The 12,460-nt window shown below is 55.8% G+C and overlaps 1 protein-coding gene and 1 long non-coding RNA gene across 2 annotated transcripts; one reads left to right on the forward strand and one right to left on the reverse strand.

Moving 5' to 3' along the window:
* Positions 1-4,008: 4,008 nt before the first annotated feature.
* MYMK (myomaker, myoblast fusion factor) lies at positions 4,009-10,366 on the forward strand. Its single transcript, XM_026049446.1, has 5 exons — positions 4,009-4,159; positions 5,280-5,394; positions 7,682-7,830; positions 8,998-9,114; positions 10,220-10,366. Exons 1-5 carry the CDS (start codon positions 4,025-4,027, stop codon positions 10,364-10,366), a joined length of 663 nt encoding a protein of 220 aa, XP_025905231.1. The 5' UTR covers positions 4,009-4,024.
* A 254-nt stretch (positions 10,367-10,620) lies between these two features.
* Positions 10,621-11,723, reverse strand: LOC112955968. The gene is made up of 2 exons (XR_003250967.1): positions 11,672-11,723; positions 10,621-10,947 (listed from the first exon to the last, which is right to left on the reverse strand). It is a non-coding gene; the product is annotated as an uncharacterized LOC112955968 (long non-coding RNA).
* Positions 11,724-12,460: the final 737 nt, after the last annotated feature.

Consider the following 12,460-nt stretch of genomic DNA (forward strand, 5'->3'; position numbering starts at 1 on the left):
GCTGCTATGTATTTTTCCTTTTTTTTAATCCGAAACGGGGAGTTGCGATGACTCAGCGCTTTCTGACGCAATCCCCATTTAATCGGAAAATTCCTGCCCGGCTCCTAGCGGCCACCGGCCCGTCACATAAATCACAGGGGGCACCACGGGGCCACGGGCGCCCGGTGCTCCCGAAGCGCCACCCGGCTCCTCGGGAAGGCGTCCGGAGCGGTGCCACCAGCGCCGAGCCACCCGGGTGCTCCGGCCGCCGCCAGCCCCGCTGCCGTCCCCCTTTCTGGCACGCGCGGCACAAATTATTTGCAGATGTTATTTACTGCTTTCGAGGCCGGCGCAAGCAGAGACGAGATGCACCTGTACGGGCGGCGGGATATGTTGTCCCCGGCATGCATAGGGCTCGGGACAGAGCGGGCAGCCCGCGATGCGATGCCCGTGCTGCGTGTCCCTGCTCCCGCCGGGATGCGCCGGGAGCAAAGGGAGCGGAGCGGATGCCGCAGCGAGCTCTGCGCCTCTGCAGCCCGCCAGGAGCCCGAGACGACTGCCGGCTTGTTTGGCCGGCCAAGCGGCTGCAGAGGAAAGGAGTTTCCTCTGCGGAAAGTCGTTCGGCAAAGCCTTGGCCGGAGCGGCGTCTCCGCGCGGTGGGAGCTGGGGGCTGCGGAGGAGGCACCCGGCGTCCCACGGGATGCAGCCTCTCCCGGGCTTTGCCTCAGGATGTCTGCGGTGCCGCTGGGGCCCTGGTGATTGGGAACAGGGCTCATTCCTGGGAATTGGAGAGCAAGGGCGCACTGTGAGCAGGAGGCACCGCGCCGACCCAGGCAGCTCTATCCAGAGGGGGGAACTCCCCGCATGCTGGGAGAGCCCCCCACAGTCCCGCACGGTGCTGCCACCTCCAGCACCCGCTGCTGGGGCTCGCACTGAGTTCAACCAGGGACTGCGAGCGCACAGAGCAGGCCTGGGGCGAGCCTGGTGCCAGAGGCGTCTGAACAACATACCAGGACCTGTTCTTGGCACGGCGGAGTCACGTCCCGGCCATGCAGGGCCCCTTTCCAGCACCACCTTCCAGGCGCAGTGAGCCCTTCCCCGGCCCGGCTGCACGGATGGCTTTGCAATATGCATTCCCGAGGGCCTGGCTTTGCAATATGCATCCCCAGGAGAGATGACTTTGCAATATGCATCCCTGGGGGGCTGGCTTTGCAATACGCATCCCCAAGGGGATAGCTTTGCAAAATGCATCCTCATGGGGAAGGTTTGCTGTGGTCTGCCCAGGCCATGCTGCAGATGGGAGCAGTCGGGTCTGGACCCTGGTTGCCCAGGTCCCCCTTTCGTCACCAGCACCTTGACCTGCAGACAACAGATATCCTTCTTTTTTAAGACCGTCTCCATCAGCAAGCTTAAAAACCCCCTGCAGTTGCACACAGGCCTTGCAGGAGTCATTAAACCTGCTCTATGGTGGGTGAATCCTCACACACAACACCCAAACGGCTGTAATATTTGGGACCAAAACGTGGCAAACGCCCCAAAAGGCTCTGGCACTGAGCCCTGCTTTCTTCTCCAGAGCCTCAGCTCTTGCAAGCGGAGCAGCAAGAGGCGAATGAGGAGGAGACCAAGGAGCAGCTCGCAGCTCCTCGCCGGGGCTCCGCGCTGGGCAAGGCGCTTCCTCCCCGCGTGCTCCCCTCCCGGCTGCAGCACGCTGATTTATATATCATGTTAGAGCAAAGGTTTCATCCGTGAATGTTTGCAATATTCGGAGTCACATGGAACGAGCCAAAGCCACCAAACTGCTCCCACCATCAGATTCTTATTAAAAATATCTCTGGGCAGTTTGGAAGCTGCAAGCAACCACAGTGACCTCAGGTACAATCCCAGCTACAGAGGCTTTAAAAGACACTTACTTTTTTCTACAGAGATCTTTTTTAGTTCAATTTTACCAGTCCCAAACAAGGCATTTTTCCTTGGGAACCTAGAGGAGCTTCCAAACTTGGTTTGAAAATTTAGTTTTGCAAAGATTTAAGGGGGGGCGAAGTACAAAGCTTTTTCTTTCAATGAAATGAGTTTTGCATGGCAGTTGTGTCTTATTGTGCCGAGGGACATGAGCTATGCAGCGCTGCCAACCACAGACATTCAAAAACCATGAGTCAGACTCCCCCAAAATCATGAGGTCGGTTTCTCTCCATTCGGGACTTCTGAGCTTTTAGACATCACAGCCTCCAGGGCTTCTCCTTGGGGAAGCGGGCGAGAAAATGAGGTTTTTGGAACAGAAGAGGAGTGGAGATGCTCACGTAGACACAGGGCTCCGGGAGATGTGACCGTAGGAAAAGCTCCCACCGGGAGCCCCCGTTGGATTATTTTGGCCTTGGGCACCACGGCGACTCAGCGCTAGGGTCACGGTGGCTTGTGGAGCCCGGCTTGGGGCCACCAGACAGGCGTGGGGGGCACCCTCGTCCCGGGGCAGCCCTCGCACCTCCCGCTCCGCTGGCCTCTTTCCAGCCTCCCTCTCCTCAGAGCTTTTCCATCCGCGCGGGACGGCAGGAAGCGGAGCCGGGCGGCCGCGCTGCGGAGCGGGGGCATCCGCAGGGGCACAAATGGCGGAAACGCGGCCAGGAGTTTGCAGTGATCCATGCACAGGCCAGGAATATCCGCCCTGTCGCGAGGCTTTTGCAAGGCGTCTTATATGCACCCTACGGAGAGCATCATGTAGATGGATTTTCTGATACTAAACTGGCATCGGTGTCTGATCTTCCCTTTCTTTCTATACCATTTTTGAGCATTTAGCATTAAAAAAAGCCCTATCTGGATCTCCTTCTTTACTGCAATGTCTGTGTTAAACCTGTGGATGAGATTAGAGCAAAGGTTCATGTTGCGCTGGAGCAATCCTGGATGGTTTTGGCCCCTGGGAACAACTTTGCAGCCGTATTCCTGCACATGCCGGTGCCTCCATCCGCACTCCCATTCCCTGGGAATATCCACGTGAAACCCGCTTTCCAGAAGTGCTGCAGGAGACGATCCCTGCTCATCCTTGGGTTCCTACCTGCTTAAGAGCAGGGGAGCAAAACTCGGGCCCTTTGCCGCAGGATTCCTGCCCGGAGGGGTTGGAGAAGCCACATCCAGCGCCAGGGCTGGGTCATTTGCAGCTCAAACAAAGCCCTTTTAAGCAGCAGCTACTGCTCTTGCCCAGCCACCTGCCTTCCCCAGCCCAGCCGGCTTCTTTGGGGTCTCGTTCGCAGGAATAGCTGGAACACGTGTGCAAAAACTGCTGGGGTTTTTCTTTTTTTCCCCCCTCGGTGCCTACAGCGCTGGCTGCAAACCAAGCCCCAGGCGCAGGGAGTGCAGCTGCGAGCGGGAGAAAAGCAGGGAAAAAAGCAGCAACCTGAGGAATGTTTTCTTGCTTCTGAGAACTCCAGGGCTTTTTCTTGCTCCGAGGGCGCTTTCCACGGCTGGCACTTGCTGCATCCAGCCGCCAAGCGCGTTTCCTTTCCAGCGAGAGCGTTTGGGCAAGGCAGGAGGGGGCGGTGGGGGGTGCATTGGACAAGGATTTAGCTGGATTTTTAAGTTCATGCCTCCGTGCAACACCCTCTCTTTGCAAACTATATAAGTGCGTGGGTGCAGATGCTGCCAGGGGTGCCAGGGCACCCTGGGCAAGGTGGAGGGATACTTGGATTTGTGCAAAAAAAGGGCAAAACTGCCCAGATTGGCTCAGAGAAGCAGCCAGCACCAGCAGACAAGGGAGAACAGGCAGATTTGGAGCCGTGCTCACGACGTGCACTTCTGTTTGCAAATGCTACACCCAGGCAGAGAGATGGGGGCTACGAGCAGTGCCCCCCACTCCCACAGTGCTGGCAGGAGCATCTGTCACTGCAGGGCCGCCGGCTGCGCCAGGAATTCACCGGGAAAGGGGGAGAGCCCAGGAAAAGGCGGCCCCAGCTGCACTCACAGCAGCTGCCACCGGCCAGGACATTTAAACTTTAAAGTCCATTTGCTCGGGCTGCTTTGGGAGCGCTCAGCGGCGCCGCGCGCCCACCCGGCACCCATGGGCTCGCTCGTGGCCAAGCTCCTGCTCCCCACGCTCAGCAGCCTGGCCTTCCTCCCCACCATCAGCATCGCGGCCAAGCGGCGCTTCCACATGGAAGCCATGGTTTACTTCTTCACCATGTTCTTCATCGCGGTAAGGGCCCCGTCGGGCTGGGGACAACCCGGGGGGACCAAGGCGGGGGTCCTCGTGTAGCTCCCTTGGCGTTTTATGGTCTGCAGCTTTGGGAAGGGTGGGAGAGGGTGATTTGTTTGTGACTTTTGGGGGGGTTGTTTTACAGCTGGGAAGCGGCTGGGAGGGATTTGGGGGTTAAATGGTCTCGAGAGAAACTTGCTGTTTCTTCAGCATTTGTAGCCAAAAAGCTCGTGGTTGAGGGGCTGGAAATATGCTGAGCCCTGGCTCCAGACCCCTCTGCCTTCCCTCGCCATGAGGAAAGCCAGGGGAGAAGGTTGTTGGTTTGTGTGTCCCAAAGAACTCCTGTTCTCGCTGCCGCGGTGCCTTGGCCTCGGGATCTGCCACGGCATGGCCGCATTCCCGCTGGGAAAAGGCGTCTGTTCATGCCATGAAATAGCCTGGCAGCCTGATATTGCCTTCAGCTCTTCCCTGCTCCGGGCTTTCCAGGCGGATCCTTATGGTCCTTGGATAAGTCGAGGCCAGGAGGAGATCCATGGCGTTCCCAGAGCGAAACCTCTTCCATAGTGGAGCCCAGTGGGAAGTGCAGGGCTCTGCGGTGCCCAGCTCACTCCTCCTAGGGATGCATGGGTTAAAATTCCACCTGAAGCACAAGGGAAAAAGGAAAAATCAGCTACTTCTATAAATGCTATAGGGCCGGTTAACAGGAATGGACAAGGTGGCCTCCCCAGCAGGGCAGGCAGCGACGGCTCCACGTTGCACCACGTTGTTTTGGCGCCTGCTCCATCTCCCATGGGTGCCAGCTGCAAATTTGGCCCCTAACTTCCACGGGAGGCGCTGGAGCTTGCACCGAGGGGCTGAAAAGCAGAATTGTCCAACACGGAGACCTGGCAGCTGCCGGAGGGGCTCGCGGTGCAGCAGCTGCCGCGGTCACCAGAGACACTTTGCAAGTGGGGACAGCGACGGCCTCTCTCAAACTGCTCCACGGATGCACGGGAGACTCCAGGGCTCTGCTCCCGGCTGCCCTGCAATGGCACGTGGATTGGGGATGAGGACAACATGCCAGCTCCGGGTTTGTAATGCGCTTTTTGGTGCTTTGGTGGTTGTTTTTCCCCCGGAACAGATCTACCACGCCTGCGACGGCCCCGGCTTGTCGGTGCTGTGCTTCATGCGCTACGACATCCTGGAGTATTTCAGCATCTACGGGACCGCCTTGTCCATCTGGGTGTCGCTCATGGGTAAGCCCAGGGTCTTAAAAAAGAGTTTTGTTCTCGGAGATGGGCACAGTTTTGGTGTCCAGTGTTTGTATTAGCTGGGTGCTCTTCTGCCGTCATCATTTCTCAGGCGTATCCTTTAGCAAGCAGCATTTTTTACTTTAAAACTGGAAAATAAACACACACAATGGTAACTTTAGTTGCAAACCGGGCAAGAGTCCGAGATCATGCAGTTTGCAGCCTCCCGTGCCCGAGGATCTCCTTTTTTTCCATGCTCTCCCTGCACGGAGCCGGTCGGCTCGGAGGCGCTGCGGACCGGAGGATCTGCCCCTTCCCCTGGTAGCCACCGAAGGGGCTTAGTCAAAACACAAATATATCTCCCTGGTTTATCAAAAGCCAAGTCTGGGTTGAGCGGAAATATTAGGCTGGATCTGAAATAGGAGAAAGATATATCACTTGCTTCTTATTAAAAAGCTGGATTATTTTCCCTGCTTTCTCTTCCTTCTCCCTTTTCCTTCTTTTGTTTCTCTTTAGCCACTGGAACGAGGAATAGTTGAAATAAGAAAAATGAAAGAACTAGAGAGGGGTGAAAGCCTCAAAATTTCTTTTTAATTTTCCAATTCTGTCAACTTTTTTTTTTTTTTTTTTCCCCCAAGGGAGAAGGACAAATGAGAATATCCTATAGGGAAAGAGTAAGGGGAGAGGGAGAAGGGATCAGTCACCTTTCAGTCACTGATGTTTTTTGCTCCTTGAATTGAGCCCATCCCTAGCAACAATCCCAGTTCCAGCCTCCTTCCAGCCAGGAAGGTCCCCAGCCCTCCAGATGCTTTGGGGGTCACTGGGCCCGTGCACAGCCCAAAACGCAGCCGAGAGAAGAACCTCCCGACCAGACAGATGGTCTCCCAAGGACATTTTTCAGTAGACAATAGCAACGTCAGGGTAGGTCAGAGCTCATCCAGACACTTTGGCTCCTTGCAGCTCAATTTGATTTGATTGCTTCATTACTGCATTATAAAAAAAAAAAAAAACACATACACAAAAAAAAAATCCCGGACTAAGATATTTAAAATATTGACCCGCAGGGGGAAAAACAGGGATTAAAACGCGGACATTATCCCTTAGCCAAACTGCCTGTAAAAACGCAATCCAAGGGGGTGGAAGGCGCGGTGCTGCAGCGCGGGGAAGCCGCTCGCTCGCGCACACGTGCGGACGCAGACCCTCGGGCACACGGCCCGGAATGCAAATCCGGGACAGCCATAACACAGCTGTGCGAGCTGGAGAAGCAGGGAGCCCACTGGGATCCATAACTTTTATCAGTTATTACCCCATTCTGCGCTAAACAAAAGCCTCCAATAATTCACTCGCTCTGGCGAGTCGGAGCTTCCAGGCTCCAGGCAGGTGTCTGCGCGCTCCGGCAGCCCCGTCCCGGTCCTGATCCTAGGGCTGGGATGGATCAGCCCTCCCGGAGCTGGGAGCTGGTGGCTGCATTGGGGTGAGACAACATGGTTAGGAGGGGTTGGAGAGGTAGGAACCAAGCAGAGGGACAATTACAGCATGGTTGAGCTTGGAAGGGACCTTTGGAGATGGTCTAATGTTGGTTGGTCTAATGTTCTCAGTCCACCTGGAGCTTCCTTCCTCCACAGGGAAGGAAAGGCAGAGGGAGGTTGGGCTGCTGGCCTAGCTGCCACCACCCAGAAGGACTTACAGGGCTCTTTGGCCTCGCAAAGCCAAGCTGGCCGCTCATCTCCTGCTGAAAGCCATGGCAGTTGCACGTGTAGCCTATCTGCATGTCCTTGGCACTGGGCTCTGCGCTCAGAGGTACCACAGTCACCTGCAAAGCCAGAGTTTGCTCCAGCAAAGGATGCTCAGCACCTCTCACCTCCAGTGAGTCTCAGGACCCTGTGGCAAACTCAGAGCCGTTCAGTGTCCCCTGGGGTCCTCAGAGCCCTCAAACCTCTGCAAGGGCTGTTGCCATCTTTTTCCTTCCACACACTGCGCTTAGAACATTCCATATCAGCCTCTAGACTCATTGCTGCCCTCTCATGTTCCTTGGGGTGATTTCTTTTGCCTCACATGTGCCTCAGTTTCCCCAGTTGTGAGACATAAGGAAGGCAAAGCTCAGACTTGGATCAAACACTTGGTGTCCTTGTGGTAGACCAGACTTGGATCAAACACTTGGTGTCGTTGTGGTAGACCCACATAGTCCTGAGCAAAGCTCTAGATACGTGCTAGAGCCCCCAAGTCATTCGCCCCATGACAGAGGAAGGGCAGGCGAGGTGGCCTGATGCTCCCTGTGGTTTGTGCCGCACAGCCCTGGCGGAGTTCGACGAGCCCAAGAGATCGACCTTGGTCATGTTCGGGGTGCTCACCATCGCCGTGAGGATCTACCACGACCGCTGGGGCTACGGCGTCTACTCGGGACCCATCGGCACAGCCGTCCTCACCATAACCGTGAAATGGGTGAGTAGGAAACCCTACGGGCACTTCACTGGGGCTTGAAGTCATGTTGCGTTGACCACACCATGGTCACCCCATGGCACGGTCACCTCAGGGATCAGCCTTTTCAGAGGGCATCTGACCTGCAGGAGAGAGGCCCAGGAGAGCAGTGTCCTCCTCTCGCAAGCAAAGCATTGGGCAGGCAGAGAGCAAACGGCTTTTGTGATAAATACCAGATTCTGCCAATCCGAACAACCCAGTGCATCTCTCCTTCCTGCATTTCCACCCCACGAGCGATGCATTTGCAGGGGTTTTACAACCACCAAGGAGCAGAATGGTCTGGTAAACTGCTCTGAAGCCAATGGGCGTAAGACAGGCACATATAAGATAAAGCGGGGAGCAATCTGCCCCAAATCCACCTGAATTCAGCTCCAGGGATGACAATTCCAGCTTCTTCGCAGCATGTGCCCTATGCAAGGCTGCTCCTGCTCCGCATCTTGTCCTTGATCCGCATTATACGGACGGGAGCGCATCGGAGCCGCGAGTAGGAGCAGGCATATCCGTAAAAGGGCAAGGCGAAGGATCCAGCGACGGAACAAAAAATTGCAGGAAGACGCTGCCAGGCATCGTGGAAATTCAGGGATGCGCATCCCAGCTCCGCGCTGCAGCGCTGCCTTCCTTGCGACCCTCCTTAGGGGCTGAATTAGAGCAGCCGCTTTGGGCCACAGCGAAGGCAACGGTGCCCTGGAATCCTCCTCATCATCACGGCTCTACAGGGCAAGCATGCAGGGAAAAGCACAGGGATAAGATGGGGAGGGTGACAGGTGTATTGCTTCCATTCCCAGAGGGATGGGCATGGAGAACATCCCGTGTCCTCCAGCCCCTGGAGCTGGCTGTGATGTCCCTTCCTCTGGCCACGTTCTGAGGCAGAGATGGGGCTTATGAGGGAGAAACTTAGCTTGGTTTGGGGCTGAATATTAGGAAAACAGTTTTATGATAAAAATGAGGCGTCAATGCACCAGGGGATCCAGAGCAGCACCCGGGGGGAGGTACAGATTAATATTTTTGCCTCAAGAAGCCAGTTTGGGGACTTTGCTTAGTTTTATTTTAGCATTTGTGGGATCTCTGAGCTGCTGAGCAGCAAGTTAAACCCGGGCGAGCGAGACGGACGTGTCCTCCCTTGCCTTCCAGCTCCAGAAGATGAAAGAGAAGAAGGGTCTGTACCCAGACAAGAGCGTCTACACGCAACAGATCGGTCCTGGCTTCTGTTTTGGAGCACTAGCACTGATGCTGAGGTTCTTCTTCGAGGTACGTCTCTGCATGACAAATCTCCCTGGCTTTACAAGGACATTACCCAGATAGGAGCTCTCCCCCCTGCACCACGGCTTTGCATCCAGCCTTGGCCCAAACCCAGCTTGAGCTCTCGCCCGCAGGGTCAGCGTCCCGCGGAGCTCCCCCTGCTCGCGCCCGTCCTCGTTTTGGGCAGAATAACCTCAGTTTAGGCAGCGCCCGGGAGCGGTTTACAGCAGGATGCTCGCAGCGGCCACGTTTCCTCCAGACGGACGCAGCCCCGGGGATTATTTAGCCAAGAGCGAGTGGCCTTTTTTGGAAGTGGGGCCCGGGGTGATCCGAGGACACTTCGCAAATCCACGGCAGGGGCGGGATGCGACCTCGCACGAGCCAAGGCTGACTCAACGCGCGCGCCGAGCCGCTCGCTTCGCTCCCCGGGGCGCCAGATCCGGCTTTTAACCTTTCGCTCCCAATCCTCCCGCAACGCCGGCGACGTCCTGCCTCTCACCGGGCGGGAGCAGCAAGGAGACAACCCTCCAAGGAGACAAGCCTCCCGCGAGGCGGGCGCGCGCTCGGCCCCTGCCGCGCTGCCGCTCTGGGCGTTGGGAGCTGCTAGATGCAACTTCGCAGCGCTCCCCGAGGATTGTTTTTCAAAGCAGGCGGTAATTGCACATTCTAGCAGAACATAAAACCGTCACTTAGCGGAGGCTCCCTCCCCGTCCTCCCCTCCGTCCTTCGCGAGGTAATGAAACACTTCATTCGGGAACCGGGGAACGTGCAAATTGCAACGTGCTAAATCCACTTTGCTTCTCCTAAATCCACTTTACTTCTCCAAAATCCACTTTGCTTCTCCAAAATCCACTTTGCTTCTCCACTTTGCAGCCTTTTTTAAGGCTGGGAAGCCTTTCTTCTCCCTTGGCAAGCCGAGGCAGAAGCCTAGGGGCTTTCTTTCCCAGCCCATAGACTAGTTTTAGAGATGCAACGGTGGAGCTAAGCCAGTGCCACCAAGGAACAGCCCTATGGGGGCATCAGATCCTGGATGGGGGCCACAAAATAAATAAAACAAAGCCTAAGGGCACCCGGTGGCCTGGCAGGTCTCCCTGACGCAGTGTCCCCATTGCAGGAGTGGGATTACACCTACGTGCACAGCTTCTACCACTGCGCCCTGGCCATGTCCTTCGCGCTGCTGCTGCCCAAGGAGAACAAGAAGGCCGTGGGCGCCGGCAGCCCCGCGCGCCTCGACTGCTCCACGCTCTGCTGCTGCGTCTGAGGTGCTGGGCACCCACATGCGCCCCGGCGCCTTCCTCAACACGGGCAGAGCTCGTGCCTCCGGAGCCGCGGCCGCGCTCCGAGTTTGCTTGGAGGACCCCAGCGCTTCCCTTGGAGGCTTCACGCCTGGAAGATGATGCTCTCCCCGGCTGGGGACACACACACAGGAGACCTTCGCGTCTCCCCGTGTGCTCTCCGGGTCCACGGCCTCGTGGGCAGCCCCATTTTCACTGGCCTGCAAGGGCCAGCATTGCCCCTTGCAAGCCGGAGCGCGCAGGGCTGCGGTTGTGATGCTGGGTTAACAGAATCTGTATTTTTGAGGGTATTTACTATTTTATTTATGTAAGCTCCTGGTGTAAATAATGCATATTAACCAAGTCTCTGCAAGCAAGCAGTATTAAAGCATTCTTCAAGTTTCTAGTCCAAGGTCAGGTGCCAGCACCAAAGGGGAGCTCCAGGCACTCGCCTCCCTCTCGGAACAGCCCTTTGCTCCAGCCAAACCTGCTCCAGAGGCAACATTGGGCACTTTGTCCTTGCAAACCTGCTTGCAGGGCGCGGGCAGCAGGTGCCTTCTCAGAGAGCCTAGTTAGCATGGAAAGTACATGGAAAATTAGAGGCACTGCAACGAAGCTCCTGGAGAGAGGAGGGAGGGCTCCAAGCCAATAACATCTCCTGTAACAGACTATTTACTATAGCAGAAGTGTATGATTTATTTAGGCTGTCTGGGAAAAAAGCCAAGACTATATGTCATGGACAATTAGAGCAGTATTGATATACAGTGATGTCCACAGAAAGCCCACATTAAGCCCAGGCTCCTCTGGAATAGAAATCTGCGCTGGTCATTCATCAGAGCAGCTTCCTGCTATGGGGCAGCAACCAAAAGCCAAGGAGCCTCCAACAAAAATAGAAGGGAATTATGAAGGCCAGAGCATCCAGGAGCCCCTGAAGAGGTGGCACAGCCGGTGTGGGTGCATATGGGTGCTAGGCTGGCAAAGGGCAGGATGACCCAAGGGTTGATGGCTAAAATAACACAGGGCATTGAGTCTCTGGGAGCATCCAACCACCCAAGTGCTCTGCAACGCGCTCTGAATCCATAGCCACATGCCACTACTGATGTGCTTTGCCATGTGAGGACACTGGGGCATCCCCAAGGCAGGGACTGGTGCAAGGAGCATCGCTGCACCTCCCCAGGGCAGGAGCAGCCTTTAACCAGCCCAAGGAGAGGGGAAAATCCTGAGCAGAAGGTTTTAATAAACCCACAAGTGGATGTGGAAGAGGGTGCTGTGCAGCAGGGACCAGCACTCACCATGAGGCCTATAAAGCATATAGGAGAATTCTTCCATCACTGCACCATAGATGCAAATGCAGCTCACCAGACACATCTCAAGCTCCTTCAGTACTTTTAAGGGAAGAAGGACAGCAAACACCTGCAAATAAGTAGAGCAGGGCAGCTGAGACCCAGCTGAGTCCAGGAGAGCTTCTGCTCACACCTGCCCTGCATTTGGGTGTTGTAGGAAAGAGAAAACACGCTATTGAATACAGCAAAATAGCAGCCAATATTCATTTTTTCCCCTCTTTGCAGTTGCAAAAGGGGCTCTGCTCTGGCCATTGCAAACCCCAAAACCCAGGGGCCGGTCAGGGATATGGGGGCATCCCCGAGCAGGACCAAGCAGAGGGAGACGCCGGAGGGCAGAGCCGCGCGCCGGGGTCCCGCGCGGGCTATCCCCGCACCAGCGATGCGGGGGGATATTCTAAACATTCAACAGCAACGTAGACAAAACAGTCTCTTGCAGCCTTTTAGAGCTGCCGAGAGCTTTGCCTGTAAGAGCTCTTGAGCCCTTGCCAGAAATTCTTGCTGTTTTCATAAGCGGAGGTGTTTGCGTCTAAGGTGCAGTCTGAGTGCTGTGACCTTTGTCGTGTCTGCTACTGAAATTTCCTGCTTCTCTGTTATTCTCTTCTTTGGTAAGGCGATATGAAACCCAAAACTTTTATTGCCCCTTTTAAAGCGCCTTTATAGCTCCCCGTCTACTTCATATACTGTCTTATTCTCCAGCGCTGGGATATTACTTAGGGGATCCGTGCTTGACGCTGCAAA

The sequence above is a fragment of the Nothoprocta perdicaria genome, unplaced genomic scaffold (genome assembly GCF_003342845.1).
Source record: "Nothoprocta perdicaria isolate Ctin4 unplaced genomic scaffold, notPer1 scaffold_6, whole genome shotgun sequence".
NCBI lineage: Eukaryota > Metazoa > Chordata > Aves > Tinamiformes > Tinamidae > Nothoprocta > Nothoprocta perdicaria.